At 41.5% G+C, this 18923-nt stretch overlaps 1 protein-coding gene across 4 annotated transcripts in view; it reads right to left on the bottom strand.

Annotated features, from left to right (window-relative positions):
- Positions 1-18923, bottom strand: part of ZBTB20 (zinc finger and BTB domain containing 20) — an 837083-nt gene that overhangs the window by 51000 nt on the left and 767160 nt on the right. For 3 of the 4 annotated variants that reach the window (XM_019922546.3, XM_073804214.1, XM_073804215.1), the window contains 2 exons: positions 13752-13915; positions 13188-13375 (listed from right to left, as the gene is read on the bottom strand). In XM_019922546.3, coding sequence (XP_019778105.1) covers positions 13188-13375; positions 13752-13762 — 199 coding nt within the window. In that variant the 5' untranslated portion in view covers positions 13763-13915. The remainder of the gene's footprint in view (positions 1-13187; positions 13376-13751; positions 13916-18923) is intronic. The other variant, XM_073804216.1, reaches the window with a different exon arrangement.

Below are 18923 nucleotides of genomic sequence, written 5' to 3'. Positions count from 1 at the left end.
GTGAACAAGATAGAGTTTATGCCCTCACAAATTCTTCCACCTGGCCAAAATAAGCACTTAATAATTTAACTGCTAGAATATTCCTCGAGGAACAGGAATAATTAATTTGTCTTACCTAGTATTTCTTCTGACTCTTTCTCAAACATGGTTCTTGAAGGTCCAGACTCCTTTAACCAAGAAGTTCTGTCTTAAAACTCTCTCTATTGTTATATTCATTCCTTTCTTGGCTACAATGTTGGGAGTTCAGATTGCAACGGCTACATTTTTTTTTTTTTTTTTTTTTGGTGGGATAGCAACCCTGAGGATCCTTACTTTTCAAGCTACACGTATATTTTCTCTGTAAATATTGTTATCATCTAATTTGTGTCTTTGGATTCTGCTGATTAGCCATCAACATGTGATTTAAGGAATACAGCATATGAGATGTAGAAATCATAACTCAGTAAGTTATTATTTTAAAGCTCTGACTTGGGATTTCTACGGACTTGCACACAATCTAGTTAAGCACTTGATCTGCGACTATTACTAAAAGCCTTATAGCTCAAGTTCCATACCCGTGTGTCTCTGGAATTCTATACTCAGCAGCAAAAGTGCTCCAGAGTTGAGAGAAGCAAATGTCTGAAATTATCTACAAGCATTACCCCAAACTATGTAGGCATCACAGGACAGGAAAGGCTCACTAGGTACAATCAGCCAACAGGTCTTACTGAATTTCTTAAGATTATGTTTTTTTGCCAACTACTGCGAACTGCTTCAGAATGGAAGAAGGTAAGTGAGCTGAGTGATTCAAAGAATCCTCCTCGGCAGTGAAACACATTTACTCTTGCAACTTTACTTCTATTTTGATTTATCTCAAAACACTCTGAAGCCACCAGGCAGACTGTCTTTCAAAACAGGTAAAAGATGCACTACTCTAGTTGTAAGTGCGTCATTTTGGAAGGGGCTGTCTGATGTGGCAACACAGCAGTTTGCCCATTCTCAGGACCTGATGTTTTGGCCTCTTCAGGTATCAGGGCTGGAAGATGGACAGTGAGAGGATGCCTAAGGGTGCACAAGAGAGGCACGCACAGGTTCCACAATGCATTCTGAGGTCAGACAGTAGACAAATCCACTCTCCGTAATCTGAAAATCTCTCATTGATTAGAATGTACTTGAGACAAATAGGAACTTAATAGGTTAACACTATACTATAATGTCAATAATACCCTAACCTTCCCTATACCAAGAAGAAAACATTCCGAAAGTTTTTTTTTTTTTTTAACTTCTCGGAACCACAGTTTCCTTATCTGTAAAATGGGGTGTTTTGTAAGAATGATATAATGTATTTGACAAAAAGTAGATACTTAGTAGTATTAGTTCTCTTCCAATGTTAGAAAACACAAGAAAAATGGGGAAATAAAAGAAGGCAAAAAGATGATGGAGAAGCTTCCCTGTCTGCCCAGGTCTGAATCCAAGAACAGACAAGGAGAAGGGCATTGGCCACTTCCTGAAGTGAAGAACAGACCCTCCTACAGACCTACGGCTTCTGTCTCAGTCATTCTCAGGGGGAGGGATGGAGCACCTGCTACAACCTTCATTTATGTCGCATCAATTTTAGTTCATATTTACTTAATAATTTAAAACCCTTAAACTATAGCTAATGTTCAGATTCGCTGAGTGCTGTCTGTCTGGTCTGTTTTAGGGGCTTTCCATATAGCATTCCTTCTAACCCTTATAATAATGCTATGAGATAGATACTATTTGCATTCTCATCATGCACTCGAGGACATGGAAACAAAGGGAGGTTAAGTAGAGGCACGTAAACTGCATGCACAGGCTGAAGTTCACATGAAAAAGGGCAAACAACCAGACCAAGGGGTAAGAAAACATTTTCAGAGCAACACATGGTCCGAATCTTAGTCCATTATCAACATGTTCAGGAAATAGCTTTCGAGGTCTGTTAGCATACCTGTCCCTGCCCTGCGGGCACACTGAGAACCCGAAAGAGCTTCAGGAGTCAGTCCACATCGGACTTTCCCTCCTTTGCTTCTTGGTTTACTCTTGGGGGCCAGGTTTGAGGATGTAGATTCTGACTGGGATTTGTCCTGGGGAAGTGGCTCTTTCCTTCTTTTAGTTCTCTGACCCCAATCTAAGCAAAGTTATACACTCGTGTCCAGGAAGAGCCCGCACGTTGGCATGCGTCCGCGTGTGCCTATCTTCTTAGGAAGTTCATAGACTCTGAGAGGGAGGCCCAGTCACGGTGCCAGTGGAGTTTAAGGCCTCCAGCTCAGGAATTCCTCCCCTGGAGGGAAGGGTTACACTCTGCTTAAAGTCTCTGCCTGTGCCACTATGCAAGGACACCATGTCTGCTGGGTAGTGCCACTCAGCATGTCAGCCAAGGATTATGAGGCTGCTTCAGGAGCCTAGGATCCAATCACCCCTCTGGGACGTAATGTCAGGAATAAAATGGAATAGGCTACATTTTGGGGGGGGGGTTCTTAAAATTGGAAAAAAATATTCAGGCCTTCCTGGAGAGACCTACAATATTTCCCTGAAAAAAAAAGATATACTTCCTTTTCCATGGGGTTAACTTCTCATGGTTGAAGTTCGGAATTTGCATGTGCATTTTCCATGAGACATGGGATTACACTCTGTAGCTCAAATTTATATACACCTTTCTTTCCTTATCTCCTTTATATCCAAGTACCGGTTGAGATATAAGGCAAAGAGACAATAAGTGATTATACAGGAAAGGAAATCATTACAGCAGAAAACTGAATGAGAAAGTTAATTTAGTTACCACTTCTTGAAATTCTTCACGTGGTGTTCACCAAGCTTTCTTAAAAATTATGCATGCCCTCATCTAATACTGCGTGAGATCTTGGCATAAAATGGATAACACGAACCTAGCTAAAACCACTGAGGATAAATGAGTCGGAGGAAATTCTCTTTTGGAGTTGGAGAGGAAAGGAAAACCTCCTCAAGGTCCATTTTGACGTCAACTATGAATTCATTGTTCCCTGTGAAATTATAAAAACTCGTATTCAAAATTCCTCCATGTGGTTGTTTGTATAATTTCTAGTAGTGAGAAAATAATTTTCTTATTTAGTTTTACAGTAATTTAATAGCAGAGCGAAATAAGATTTCATTTAGTTGGTTCCAGAGCACCACCCTGAAGTAGGAGTAATTGCAGATACTGTGTGTCCAGGGGACCGTGGCCTTAGGGATGTGTTTAACCATCAAAGAGAACAATACAGACTAAATAAACAAATTAAAAATGCCCCATAAATAATGAACTTGATGTCTTGTGACAATGCAGGAGTACATGAGAACCATATATAAGCTTGTTATTAGCAACTACTTGAATTGCATCTATCATGAAAGAAAGTCACAGAATGTGGCATTTAAAAAAAATGGATTATGCTTTGAAATAACTTGTTTTAAAATTTTTTAGAAAAGTTAAAGGCTCAAAGTCTATAATATCTGTCCTCTACTTAATACTCAGAGATTACCGAGGCTTAGTGAACATTTGTGAAGTCATCCGAAGAGGATGTAACAATTTTTGCAAGACACTGATTCTTATTAGCTACAGGGAAGAGAAACCAATGTCGGGAAGAAGTAGAGAAAGAACTAATGTAATAAAATTACTGATTCTTTGGGCTTGGGTAGTGATTTCAAATTTCCTTTACATATATTTATCATCCTAATTGCCCTGTAAAATGAGAGATCTAATTCTCTCACCTTGCCTGTTTAATTGCAGAGTCTCCCTTAAAACTGGTTTTTATTCTTCAGTCTATAAATGGGCTTAGGGCTGCTGTATCGTAAAGATATTCACCACCCTGCTTTTGCATTACCTGTTCATTATTTCTTTTTAAAGTATTAAACTTAAAAAAAACTGGTTCATTACTGTTGGTGCTCCATTCATTCTGTGTGCTCCTGAACCCTTTTCTAAGGTGTCTGCGTGATGCATCGGACTCTGTTCTCTCGACAGCCTCTGGGAGGCTGCAGTACCCGCACTGCCTACCTTCTACCTTTCCTCTCCTTGCTGGTCTCTCTGCACTGTCCTGCTTTTCCTCCTATATATTAGACCATCTTTTCTTTCCCTCCTTTGCGGGTTCTTCATTTTCTTTCTCTTTCTTGTCACTCAATATAAATATTTCCCAAGGTTCTATTTTCTTTTTTTCTCTCAACAGAAATCTTCTTTGAGTTTACTCCTACATTCATGGCTTAAAGTATGCCCCTCTTGGCCAAAGCATTTGCTAGCCCTAATTTCAAGTCATCCTGCTTTACTCCAGTACCCTATTTATAACTCAATGTTAGTTGTCTGCACAGGGTCTACCTCTGGTATCTCATACTCCGCATGGTACAACACTGAATTGTATTCTGTTCCTCTCATTATTTCCTTTTCACCTTCTCTCTTTGATATCTTGGAATTATCTTTGATGATTTCCTCTCTCTTACCTAACACTCTGTCAGCTCCTGGAGCTGCCCACCCTCATCCACAACGTCTGTTGAACCTGGATCTTCCCCATCCCCCTGTCAACAGCCTCCTCAGGTTACCAATAATCTGAATAACTGACCAGGCTTCCTGGGCTCTGTCCTCTCCCTCGTCATCCCCTTCCACATCCAAGCATGTTCCACATCCCTGTTGCTAGATTAGATCTTCCCAAAGCAAAGTCCAGATCATGGCAACCCCTACTTAAAACTTTTCCACAGTTTTGCCCCAGAATACAAACACCTTATACCTTACCCTAATGCCTAACCTCCAGTGAAATTCTGTTCATCCTTCAAGAGACCTCAAATGGAACCTTTCCTGATAAACTGAACTGGATGTTAATGTTAACTGGATTATTATGTATTTTATGAACTTTCTAACTTCTATCTAAGATAATGGTGATTTGAGGGCATGTACTAAGTCTTAGAATTCTTGGTGGCAGGGTCTGTTTGTCTCCCACTTTCTACCCCTGCAGAACTCAGTGTAGTGCCAGACACCTAAGATATACTCTACACATGGTTGCCAAGCCAGTGAATCGAGCCAATCGATGCTCTTGTGCATCCGGGTAAACAGGGACGTAGCTTTAACCACCCTGCAGGGCAGTTGGTTGTGTATGTATCTGATCTTCTCCATGCGACTCTAAGTCTCTGAGCACAGGGCTCCAGTTCATAAAGCTGCATCCTGTACAATACCTAGGCTTGGTCCTCTACACGGAAAGCATTCAGTAAACTGATGGATAAATAGTCCTGACTCCTTCTGGTTCAGAGAATGAACCAGACTCAATAACAGGCAGCACAGTATGGTGGGGATGGAGGGAGCAAGGTTCTGTTTTTGGCTCTTCCACTCACTGTGCTGAGAACCCTTTGGTATGACCCTTGTTCTCTTTGGGCCTAAGTTTCCCCATGTATATAATAATAGGTTTAAACCAGCTAAACTTTAATCTCTTTCAATGCTGATGAAAAGTTCTAACTGCACACATTCCTTAGAGAGAACAGTAGATGTAGGAGCAGAAGAAAAGCAAAAAAAAAAAAAAAAGGAAAAAAAAAGCAGACGTGCTTATTCAGCATGTGGCAATAAGAGGTTTCACTACAGTACCTGGTATGAAGTGATTGGTGGAAGGATCTGACTTGAAATTTCTAGAATCTTCATGCATACTCTCGATCAAATGATCCTTCTCTGAAGGCAGTAGTACGTGTGTGTGTGTGTGTGTGTGTGTGTTTTTAAAGTCAGGACGTGAGAGGCCCTGACAGATATGGAGGAACACTAATTTCATATAACGAAATTTGCCACGAGTGAAGGAAGCACATATGAGACTATCACCAGCAGCTGCAGATAAGAATTAAAGATGTGCTTCAGCAAGACATGACATGGAAAGATGAAGAATAGAGCCCTGAAGGTCAGCAATCAGCCTTAGCAATTATACGTGGACAATCGTAAGCACATTCATGCAATATCTGGCAGAGTAACACGGCATGGTGTGACTCAAAGCAATGGGCCATGAGACCAGATTTCCAAGGGACCTGGGAGGATTTCATAAGAAGACTGATGGCTAGAATCTGGAGGGACCAGGAGTCAATGACAGAGTTCCAGCACGGCCCTTACAGGTGACTCTGTGGCTCCAGGAATGAACCTCTCAATAAGAAAAGTTATTTTGAACGATTCATCAATAAATTATCACTAGATTTTTCCTAATACTTTCCTACATCTACCGACCTCATGCAAAGAAAGGCACTTTTCCCATTAGAAAATAAGTGGTGTCTTGCTTTATTATTTATTTGGAAAGCAAATGTCTCTAAAGGGACATGTAGCTCAGCCCAGCTGACTTTTAGTGACAGGCAATGTTACCCAAATACAAACTGTCCTGTGAGTTTATATTAAAATAGGCAAACCGTAAGAAGGTCTGAGTCTGGTAACTGAATGGCTCTCTTTTCTGAGAACACCATGCTCTTTTTTGTGCCTCTGTGGTTTTGCTTCTGTTCCTTCTGCCTGGAAGGCTGTTTCTTCCCTCTTCAGCTTTACACACACCTATTCCTTCCTAGTCCAGGTCTAATGTCACCTCCCCTGCGAAGCCCTTTCCACTGCTTCAGGAGGTTGGGAGCTTTTTGTGCATCATCAGACATTTTCATACCACATTTGTATGTCCCCTTTTACAGGTTTAAAAGTTGGGGAAAGTGTGTGGGAACACCATGAGTTCCTAAAGTGTGGGGACGGTATTTTGTTTGTATCTTCACCCCTGGTCCTAGCTGAGGTCTTGGCACAGACGCAGGGGTTCAACAGCATTTGATGCATGGCTAAATGGAGAAAGGCATGAGTGAACAAGGTTAAGAGTGACTTCCGGAAGTTACTGAGTCAAGTGGCTATGGAAGATGTCCAGGTACATTAGCATTGTAGGGAGAGGACAATTTTTATTAAAAAGAGAAACACTTTCATAAAAAGAGGTAGATTGTGACATGAAACTTCAAGACATATGATTTTTAAAAATAAATGTGTCCCCAGATATATTAAGTGGAAACTCTAGGAAATTAGAGCAAATAAAAAAAACTAACTGGCCTTCTAATGTATAAGTGTGGGATTTACACTGAAACCTCTAAATAAGAGGGTATCAAAGGTAATAAAAATAATTCTAAAGAGATTATGTATCAATTAACTCAGGAAAAGAAAGGTGACTTTTAAAGAGGGAAAGACAATCTTTAAAGAAATGAATCCACACTTAATAAGTAAGAGGTTTACTTGGTTAATGAAATAGCAGGAAAACAAGATTAAACTGTTAGCAATGAAAAGGTAAATATATAATTCTTTATAGGAAGTAGAATAAAGAGGAATGTGAGACACTCTGGGGACACTGAGAGCATTTAGTTACATCAAAGATGCTCTATTTACTGTTTAACTGATATGGAATCTATGAGAAAATTAATAGCAAGCCATAGGATAATAACTATCTGTAGTGGCTTATTTCATCCCATTTTGACTCTATTTCTTCTGCAAATTAGTGTGACCCCAAAGTGTTTTCAGGATTGTCCAACTTGTCCTAAATTCCATAAATAAACTCTTTCAGAGGATGCTGTTTTTTTGTCATGTCTCTATTACAGTTCTTCACAGATGGACCATTTTTGTCCTTCCAAAGTCTAAGAATAACTCTTTCAGTTATCAAGACATACCAAAATCCAGTTCAGCTGCTCCTGTGGGATTCCAGTTAGCTTAGACACATCTGCTGAGATACATGCATTTGAATCCAAATGAAGCTTTTGTTTGATGATACATTTTGAACATTTATGGAGGTTTTTTTTGGGGCGAAAATGTTTTTCATTTTTTGGCACTCCAAACAGAGATCTTCAGTTATAAACACTGCCTTCTGAGCACCTCCAGCAGAAATCCAATCTTTTCATGCGAACAGGTGCCTCAGGAAGTTTTTGGAAGGTTTTACTCTGAATCAGCTTTCTGATTGGAAACTTTCTGAACACGCAGTCGAATTTGCCAAAGAGACCTTCAAACTTGCTTGAGCGGTTTTCACTCATACAGACATGCATTCACACGTACAGACAGCCCAAGTAAAAGCAATCAGAGCCCTGTAAAACTGAAGTCTTTTTCTTAAAGGTTAGATACTACACACAACCAAGCTAAACAAAAGGAATACACAACAGAAGAGATAATGAAGAAATGACAAGTACAGAGGTTCAAATTCTCTATAAGCATGTTCCCCTTAAAGCTTGACCTGAGCTTTTAGACGACACATCCCTTCAGTAAAAATTCTATCTCACCCAGTTTCAAATAAACCTTCAAGTATTTGTGTTCTTAAACACTGTACCTTAGAATATTGCTACTAATCCTTTTTACTAACAAACTTGTTCAAACAGTTATTTTTGAAACACTTCCCTCTCTAACACAAATAGGTCAACCAGATTCAAATCTAAAGGAATTAAAAACACTGCTCTGTAAATCAGGGATTCTTTGGAAAAACCTCTATTTTACATGAGTCCCTACAACTTTTTTTTTCCAGTTTGAATATAAACTGAAAAGCTGTTACAGAGTAAGACAACTTTTTAAGCCTTAAGCCTGAAGAGTTATTACAGAGTAAAATCACTCCCCCACTGGGCATGCCCAGAATTCAGGGGGAAATCTGCTTTGAAGTTGTTCTGATGGCCCTGGACCAGATGTTCTAAGGTGGCCAGAAACCTCTGTCTACACCCACTTAGCAGATTTCTGGCTCTTTATCAGGGACTAAGGTTTATTTGCAGAAATGAATCATTTCCTTCAAAATATCCTTTACCCTATTTACATGCTTGCATATTCCTTCCATTTTCTTTTCCCCCTACAGCTTTACTAAGGGAATTAATTATCTAGAAGAACAGGAACATACAGTAAGTACATCTGAGATGCAGGATGAGACACAGTATGTCATCTATTAGGCCTGGCTAAGACCAGCAGCTGATGCTAAATGGGAAGGAACATGCACCAAATGTTTTTTAATCACAAAGTTAGTAATTAATTGCTCTTTAAAATACATTTTATGCTTCTTTCTGTCTGTGTACATGAAATGCACATTGATTACATGCCAAAAATTACAACATTATGGTTTAAATGTGACTGGCACGGAAGTCCGGAAATCAGAGTTAATGTTCCCACAGCAACTTTAATTCTGTCCGTGCGCACATGTAGAGCTCTAATCATCTTCCGTTCCAGGATAATACATATAGATGGTTTGGGAAGGGAAGCTAAAGACCCATATCCTCAACTGTAGTTACAGGAAAAAAACAAAGGATAAAAGCTGTGCTCCTTTCCACGTACGTGGATGAAAAACAATGTCCCCACGCCTGGTGTTGTGTAATCCGGGAATGAAAGAATCTGCTATAATGCTGGGACTCAAGGGGACAGTTTCTTTTGCTGTGGGAACCTGAACTTTGCATTTCCTGACTTTGGGGTAATTAAAATGTCAGCCTTAATGTGGCATTAATGGAGTTTGCCATAAAAAATCCTCTTTGTTTTGTTCTCTAAAAAAATTGCTTAAAAGTTCACACTGAACCAAGTGTACTGATATCTTCAGGCTTGGGGACTGAGGCAAAGGGGTGGGAGGGGGAAGGCCAATGAAGGTGGACGGCAAGAGAGAGCCAAGGAAGGACCTACCCAACTCCTCGACAGCGTTCAGCCCGGCAGGGTCATGCTGCCTACCGAGCTAAAGTTAAACCCACCCTCACAACAGTTTGGTAATGTGTAAAGGTTAAATTAAAAATAAATAAAAACCGCTAATGCGTAAGCGCATCTTGGCAAGGACACAAAAAATGAGATGATCTGATGAGGCCAGTGCAAAACCTGAGAAGGTAAGTAACCACGGATGTCAGCTTCCAACGAAACAAAGACATTGGACTTAGGTGGTTCTACAGCCCAAAGCAGGGAGACTGCCAACGGGGGTGGGATGGGGGTGGAGAATCGCCTCTCCCTTCAGTGGGAGCCTTATTCGGGGGAAAACAAAATGGGAGCATCTTCCACATGTACATGACTGTGATGTGCTACGGCTTGGTATTTGTCAAGAAAGGTTTTCCCGCGGAGAGCTTCGTCTGCTCTCCCGACTTGGTTTAGTCCTGTTAAGTGTTTAGAGGGAGAGCCTGGCTCGGCTCATCCTCAGCCTGTGCAGTGGGAACTGTTCTGTCAAACGCCTAGGGGTTTGGTACCCTTTGCGTTCCGAAACTCATCCTGATGCCTTCCGCTCCCATCCTCTGCGTTTGTTTACCATGAGATTGTTAGAAATGGTGACGAGGTGACAAGCTAAGGGGTGATGGGGGAATATTGCTAAAAGGTGATGGTAGTGGGTGCACTGAAAAGCAGCACACATTTCAGTAGCGGTATTAACCTCATCATTTCACCGAGGAAAGCGTTTCTCAGCCATATTCCCTCTTGCTTTGACTTTTACTGGGATCTTCTGCTGAATTTGAAGTGGCTCGTAGGTTAAATAGCCAACTGAGAATTTAAGGGGTTGGACTTGTTCTCTTTGCTCCAATACACGGCCTGTGTGCTTCAGATGCAACAACGCCCTGGCTTGCCCACCCTGATCTGTTCATATGCAGAGCTGACTTTTCTTCCGTGGGGATGCTTACCCATTGTGTTCTATAACCTCGTCACCAATATGAGTAGCTGAACATTTTCAAGATGCCTGTTTCGAGCCAGGAATGCCATCTCCAGGCTCAGAACTGAGAATGCAGGCTGCTCACAGTGAGGGCAAATCCACAGACATCCCCCTCTCCCCCTCCCCGTGTCTGAACGAGGTAACTACTAAGCACGGCATTCATCTATCTGGGTGTCATTCATCTATCTGTAAATTGGGAAGAATTATAATGACTGATGGGGAATGGACAATAAGGTATGACTAAGAATGATTTTGCTCAACACATGACAAATAAAAAGGTGCTGTAAAAATTCAGGCACTTGTGAAAGCTTGGAACACCACATACTGGTGGAATGTTTCCGAAGTTAAAGATACTAGCAAGTCAAGGGCACTATTTTTAAATGCTCCAAATCTGTTAGTTCTAAATAGACACTGAATATTTTACCTTAAAGAAATTAGGCTTTTAAATTAATCTACGGTAAGAGTGACATTTGAAAGTAAAAAAAAAAAAAAAAAAAAAAAAAAAAAAAAAAAATCCTCTTGAATGCAAGAAGAGCATCCAAAAATCTTAACAGCTTAAAATAAACCTCTTTCCTGTCTTCTCTCAAGCAAACTCCAAATGGACAGATTTCTGTGAATCTTTCCTCAAAACAATTTTCTTCTAAGTGTAGGCTCAAATCAGGACAAACTACAATCCAAATATATTTGGGGAAAAGTATAATCAATTTAAACAACAGGTTGGCGCAGAGAAGACTTATACATCTTAATGGCAAAATCAGAAGGACTTTCTGAACAGCTGGAGATTAGGCTTCTCCTCCCTATTTGTTCTCCTTCCAACTGTATTCAGACCTTACTGAGCTTGGATCCACTGGCTTCCTCAGGGTCACCAAGGGGCTGTGCCTTGTACATATTCCAAGCTAACGCCAAGGCCTAGTCAGATGATGCTTATGGTAAAGTATAGTACACAGAGCCCAGTGCTCTTTCTATTCAGCAAAACATTCATTTTATTGTAATGGGATTTCTGGGCTAAGGCCATTCTATGTAATCTTCCCCATAAGCTGTGGCAGAAAGCCAGGCATTGGAGGTCTGCATGCAGGAGCTCCAGGTCCTTCTCCACAGGAGCAGGCTACCTTCCTGGTAGGTAGGGACAGTACGCACATGTCTATGGGCACCGTGCCACGCTATTTTCCAGTTCTTCCTGTAATTACTGTTAGGCTGGAGACTGCCAGGCAAGAAGGCCAAGGATGTTACCATTTTGATGGTCCACTGAACACAGTCCCTGCTTCTGACCCCCAAGTTTCTGTATAGAAGCAGCAGCTTTGTACAACTTACATGGGCTGCAGAGACTTGGAGCCTGTTATTTCTCATTTCGTTTTCTAGTGACAGCCGGAGTGTGGTCTCAGCTCAGTCACGAGTAGAAAAAGGCTCCTTCACCCAAACCCCAACCCCTTGGTCATGTCCCTTTATCCAGGGACTATTATGATGAAGAAAGTAGGGAATGGAATGTCCCAGGCTCATTCACCTCTCACCCTTTTTGCGGAGTTACGTTTGCTTTGTCAGAAAAATAACGACAGGAGATTTAGAATCTCATTTCCTAATTAATAATTTTTGCTTTGTGGACAGGATAAATGGAGTCCTTTTTTGAAAATAAAACTTTCTTGGTCTTATCTTAATCCAAAGATGAATACGCCAGCTTTCTGCCTGACATCCACTGTGGAGATCAGTTCTGAATAGTTGTCGGGTATCTCCAAGACTAAAAGGAATATTCTTTCCGATTGGACTCCAAGTGATTCCATTCCTTTCCATTGTCAACACATGTGTTTCTTTCTCTCTGAAGTATTCAGTTACGTTTCAGAAAATACCTCCTAAACGTGATTTATCATCTTTCTTAAAATAGAATTTGAAGAAGTGACGACTCTCAGATTAGTGGGAAGACAGCAAAAACAAACAGCAACGGAGTGATTTCAGTAGTGACAATCTCATTAAGCTGCCCGTTTCCAAATTTAGCCCATAGGCAGTTTTTTTAATTAAAAAATATTTTTAACCTAAATTCTTATTGGCTACGTGAAGTCTGGGTGGCTTCTGAATTCTTGGAAGCCATTCTCTTTTCTTCTGTAAATTTATGCTGCCCTTTAACCACTTCAAAATAAATTAAAAACTGGAAAGACAGAAATTCAGCCAAGCTACAATAACTAATGCAAAGCTGACTTGTGTTATGTAATCTCAAAATGGAAGTTTCCTTTTGAGGTCCATATTTGGTTGTTCAATTTTGTCATGGTGGAAGTACCATTATCCAGATCATGGGGACAAAAGAATAATTAGAAAACAGCAACACGGCTTCTGTGTTTGAGTCAATGTTATGAAAGAGAATGTGATGGATGTAATTAATCAGCCTTTTGAGGCCAAATGGCTGGTCACCTGGGTTTGAAATACACTCTAGCTTTGAAAATATAGATGTTGGCTGACTCAAAATGGTGGCAAGTTACCTTTGGCTACTTTAGAAGACCAAACGGAAACAGCTTGCTCTGAATGCAAAAAAGCCCGAACCCGGGGGAGAAGCCTGCTCCCAGCACCGCGAAGACACCATCACCTTAGTGGTGTAAGTGGTGTACTCACAATCAGATGACCCGGTGTGAGCGTGAGAGTTTGTCAGTGAATGTGTTGAGTGGATGAGGGCTGGGCCTGGGGACAAAACAGCTTCAAAGTTCAGGCAGGGAAGGCCCGGCTTGGCGCTGGATCCACCCGGCTGAGTAATCTCATTCTCCTCAGATGCCTTCTGGTTTTCAGCTGTCTTGGGTTTCTTCCTGAAAATAAACAAAGGGCCCTTTGAAGGAACTGACTGCATATTTGGGAAAAGGCATTTTTAGAATCTGTTAAAGATAACTTGATTTTTTTTTTTTTTCTGAGGGGGGATGGGAGGGAGTCCAGTATGTCCCTTGTTTTAAAACAAGCTGATTCTTGTTTTTTTCCCTCCAGTAATGGCCTAACTGGGAACACATGAAAGCATATGGGCCAAGCAAACAGCACCACATTTGGACTCTGTTGGCTGCATAAAAAGACCCTGTCCCAGAACTTCAGACAGCTTGAGCTACGTATGGCTGACATTATCCAAGAAAGCATCCTTTTTTCCCCCCTTAAGAGTTTTAACATGGTCTGGAAAAATACTAGTGGAGGTTTTACCGTTCTAGCATTTGTCAGGAAGCTTAGAGACAGGACCCGTGGAGTAATGGGAGGAGCACTGGACTGGGAGTCTGGAGACTTGAGCTATGGTACTAGCTGTGCCTCTAACTTGCTGTGTGGCCTTGGGCACCTCACTTCACCTCTCTGGGCTTCAGTTTCCTCATCTGTAAAATAAAGGGCTTGGATTAGAAGGCCTTAAAGGTTCCTTCCAGTTTTCAGTTTCTAGTCATGGAACACATTATGTAACAGTCAACTTTCTTGCTGTTATTAGATTTTATTTTAGATCAACACATAATTTCAAATCACGATCTAAATTTGCAGGTTGTACAGATGAGAGGGGTAGTGATGAAAGGATTTGTTAAAGCAGCAAATGAAAAGTGAAAAGAAGAGCTTAGACTCCAGTAGGTAAAGAAGGAAGGTGTCACACAGAGATCCTCTATTCCAACTCTTTACCCACGTGAAGCTTAAGATTCCCTTTGTTTTTTGATTTAGTACATGATCCTGGAGTACAGGAGTGTGATTGTGTGTTTGGGACTGTGTGTTTGAAAAGAGATGGGTGAAGGGAATTAGAAAGTAATTGTCACTAATTGTTTGGGACCAGGAATAAGAAGTAAAACAGCTCAGCCATCAGTCAGCTCCTCTCCCTAGAACCATGCAACTGATGTAAATGAATAAATACTTAGCTTATGCTGCACGCACCCCAGGCCCTAGTCAAACCCAACTGGATTATTTGTCATATCCTGAACATCCCCCCGCAATTTTCTTGGTTCTGTGCCTTTTTTATCATCATGTGTATGGTGAACAGAAAGAGTATTTTCTTTCATTTTTTTGGTAGGAGAATATGTGTGGTACAGAATTTGTTGTAAGTAGGTCTGTTCCCATGTTTCCCTTGTTTCTCTAAGCATGGCAATGGACTTGTTATACAGAATTTTTGTATTGAAATTTGCTGTACTGGGTAGTTAAATCTGCCCTTGCAGAATATGGTATTATGATTAGCATGCTGTGTTTCTGGTCCAACAGGTTGTGAAATCAAATCTGCTTTTCCAGAGGGCAGGAGGCAGAGATGGCATGGTAAAGCTGAAAATAGAAGGAGAGCTTTCAGACATATTTTTCAGGATGGAGGAAGCCAGTACAAAAGCAACAAATTGGATTCCTTTACCCACCCTTTGTTGAATGGGTGACTAAGGAACAAACCCCCAAATCTTGAGGGTCTACATGGACCTTCAAGGAGCTTGTTTCTGGTTTTCAGTGTAGGGAAGTATCCGAGATCAAAGTTTCCAAAACCCAACTCATTTTTTTCCCATGGAAACCAACGCTTCCTCTACGGTCCCTATTTCTATCACTGCTGTCTGTCACCAGGTTTGCCACCGGGTTGGAAACCTCAGGGTCATACACCTTCCTCTGCCTTAAAGCCAGTTTGTCAAGTCCTGACAATTGTGCTTCCTTCATATTTTGCGCATCTATATTTCCATTGCTATCACCGTAACACCTTTTATTCAGACTGTTGTTTACTTTCTGACTCCCATCCTCCTTGACTTCTCTACTCCCACAGCTTTGATTCACTACATCTGAGATGACCACATTAGGCTGACAGTCAAGGTGAATTCCATGTCTATGAGACTGTAAACTCTCTGAGGGTGAAAAGAATGTCATAGCTATTTTTGAATTCCCTGTGTTCACCCATTCGTTCCTTCTTCCTTCCCTCCCACTATTCATTTATTCATGTATTCATTTCACAAATACTTATGTGCTTATGATGTGCCAGCATAGGCTAGGAAATAAAACAAGCCTGGTTTCTGCCCTCCCAGATTTGCTGTCTAGTGTATACCGTTAAGCGGAGTTGCTTAGACAAAGCTGTCATTCAATATAGGTGTGTTGATGGAATGAAATTGAGTTGAAATTAAAGTATATTTTGAAAATAGTTATAGTCTGAATCCCAATTAAGTTTCCTATTCTTTATGCAGCAGGGAAATCTACATCGACTGGCTGCTTTTCCTTTGAATCCATGAAGTGCATTTGATAAGAGTAGGACCACTTTGCCCGCTGAAGAAGCTAGGCTGGTCCTCATGAATCATTTAAATATCGGGATGAAACACTGACAGACATCACTTAACGGAAAAAAAAAAATTATTTCTGATACTCATCAACAAGGCCTAGGCTAGTTTCAGATGTGTGCTTCAGGAAATTAAGGAAGCCCTCTTTCAAACATGAGTACGTGGTCAACCCACCAACATTACTCTTTTATTTTTAACTTTGCAAAAGTTAACTTTAACAAAAGTATTGTTCTTTATATCGATGGCCTTGCTTCCTTCCCTAGATTTGATCCTGCTTTCTAACTGACATCTTGCATCATATTCTCCTGTTTGTTGTCTCAAGGGTCACCTCTGGAGAACATTCAGAGCACAGAGGCACTGAAACCACTTCTACAAACAGAAAATACTGAAAACTCAACCTTTGGGCTCAGCCCTTCATTTGCCTAATATCACTTTACTTGTCCTTAGACCACTGGGCCGTTTCCCAACTGCACAGATAACAGAGAGACACTCATTGTCCTTAGAAACAATTCATTTTCCATCTCACTCTCTAGTAGTTCTCTTGTACTCCTTTTTCCAGACCTGAGAAACACTAAAACGTGGCAGCAATCTACATCTAGACATGCACAGGTGCAGTTATTTTGACCCTTTAATTTTATTTTGCAGTTGTTTTTGCAGTTCATATTTTATTAAGGAGGAAAAAGCAAGTCCTGTAGTAATTAATTGAAAATACCTTCTTTGGCTGTGTAAAAGAATTATATAAGCACAGCACATCTGAGGGCAAGTCTCTCCAAGCCTCGGTGGCTGTGCACTATTCCCTGGAGCCTGTAGAGGGCAGCAGCACACCGGCGGACTCCAGGCAGCATGTCAGGCAAACTCCCCACCACACCAGAACCTTCCTTCTGGTCACCATGCCAAAGGTTGGTTTGCCAAGCTCTGGCCGGCCGCTTAGCCTCTTTTCTCCCTCTCTCTCCTCTCCCTCTCCCTCTCTCTCCCTCTCCCTCTCTCTCCCTCTCCCTCCCTCCCTCCCTCCCTCAATGTTAAAATTATACACTCTGATGAAGTCGCCCCTCAACCGGAAAATGAAAGCTCCAGTGAAAAATTAGGCGAGCCAACGACAACAAAGAAAGAAAATGGGAGAAAGGAGAAAGGGGGCTGGTGAGGGGGAAGGATTTAAGAACAAGAAAAGGGCAGATGTTTCGTAAATACATGCAAAGCAAAACTGGGTGTACGCGAACACTTCCGCAGAGAAACAGACCAATCACTGTGCACTTCCTCCCGCCGCACGGGTGGAGCTCTGCATTCAAAAAAAGTGTGGCCGCAGGCACCTGCGTTTCAACGGTCAGTTCTGACATTCTATCTCCCAATTGTCCAAAGAGAACAAACACATTTTCATCTCCCCACTACAGACATTTCTGTTACAGAAGAAGGCTGCTTCAAGAACTGGGAAGGCGATTTAAGGTGACGGGAGGCTGAGTTAGCCGGCAGGACCTACTGGTTTTTAACTCCCCTTGTGCTGGCCCTGGCAACAAGTTTTGGGCTGAAACATAGCAGTGAGTAAGGCTGTGGAAGATGCTGGCTCTTTCCTTGCTAAGACCGTATTTTATGTGTCAAGAAATATACATGAAAACATACGGAGGAGATGGTAGGCATTCAGCATGTTAAATGCACGGAAATTAACTAGGTCGGTGGCATTTGATGTATAGATTTCACACTTCTTTGCACATATTGCACACATGCAGTGATGGCAATGCTTTCGGCAACATATGGAAAATAAATATTTTATCTGTGTGAGCGCTCATCAGTCTCCGGGGGCTGCTGAGGGAAGAGTGTTCTCTTCTGTCCCCCTCTCCCAATTTTCTCTCTTCGCTGGGCTCCCACCCTCTCCTGCACATTAACATGCCTTCCACTTATCAGCCTGGTTGGATGGAAAAGGATTAGTCAGAACGTCTTTTTGATAAATACTCAGTCACTGGATCATGACAATTTTGACAATGATGACCTTGCTCATCAACTCCTTCCCCCACCCCAATCGTTTTGGCGTGGTAACTATTTCTTTGCTCTCCTTCCCAATAATACATGCAAGAGGCTTAGTAGTGTTTGGGAAGAGGGGCAAAGGGGAGGTGGTAACAAACCACCCCAGTGGGGGTTGGTAGTAGAACTGAGCTCTACCATCAGTAGCTGTGCACCCTAGGCAGATTCCTCTGCTTCTCTGGGCCTCAGTTTCCTCATCTGTAAAATGGAAATAATAATACCTTCTAGGGCTGATGTGAGGATTAAATGAGACACTTCCTGTCAAGTGATTGGCATGGCGCTGGCACACAGTCAGTGCCCCATGAGGGCAGCTCTTTCACAGACAGCATCAGTTCTGCGGTTTTCATCATTTCACCTAGAAGGAGGCACTTCCTTTATCTTTTTTAATATCTAGCTTTGGGCAGGGGCAAATGGATTGTAATTGCAGCAAGGGCAGAAAGAACGCTAGGATAAGCAAACTCTTCAACACTTTGATTTTACCGTATTACCCCCCGACACCTTCTTTCTGTTCACGTGTTTGTCACTGCTGCTACTACACTATTAGCTCCTCTTGAAGGTGAGGGTCAAGCAAGCTACACTTGGCCTAGAGAAGCCCATCAAACCTGAGCACTACGGTCTATTCATTGAAACCAACCTTGGCACTCTATCTTATCACGTCTTCTTACAATTTATCCTTTCACCGCTTGGTCTAATGTTCTCGGATCCATTTAAGATGTTTTCATGATTAAAATATTTTATTCTCTCAATTTTTCAACCTTCTTGGCAAGGTTGATTTATAATGTTTTTCAGTATATTTCTCCCTCACTGTATCAGTCAGGATCTTGGCAAGAAACAGATGGCACACTCAGAGGTTTTAACTGAAAAGAGTGTAATGAAAGGACTCTCTACTGGGGTACAGAGGAGGTTAGGGAATCCCCAAGGGATGGTGATACACCAGGGACTAGCAATAGTGTGAGGTTGTTAATCTCAGCTTTAAACTGCTAAACTGAAGGGGCGAGGAAAGGGGTGGAGTTCCCTAAGTCTAGTCAGAACTGGAGTAGGGAAGGGGCTGGACTCATAATACCCTGACCCCACTCTCCTCCCACTCTCATGTCTCTTGCTGATG

This window comes from Tursiops truncatus, chromosome 4 (assembly GCF_011762595.2).
Source record: "Tursiops truncatus isolate mTurTru1 chromosome 4, mTurTru1.mat.Y, whole genome shotgun sequence".
NCBI lineage: Eukaryota > Metazoa > Chordata > Mammalia > Artiodactyla > Delphinidae > Tursiops > Tursiops truncatus.
Note: the sequence above shows the minus strand (reverse complement) of the source record. Positions and strands in the feature narration are given on the sequence as shown.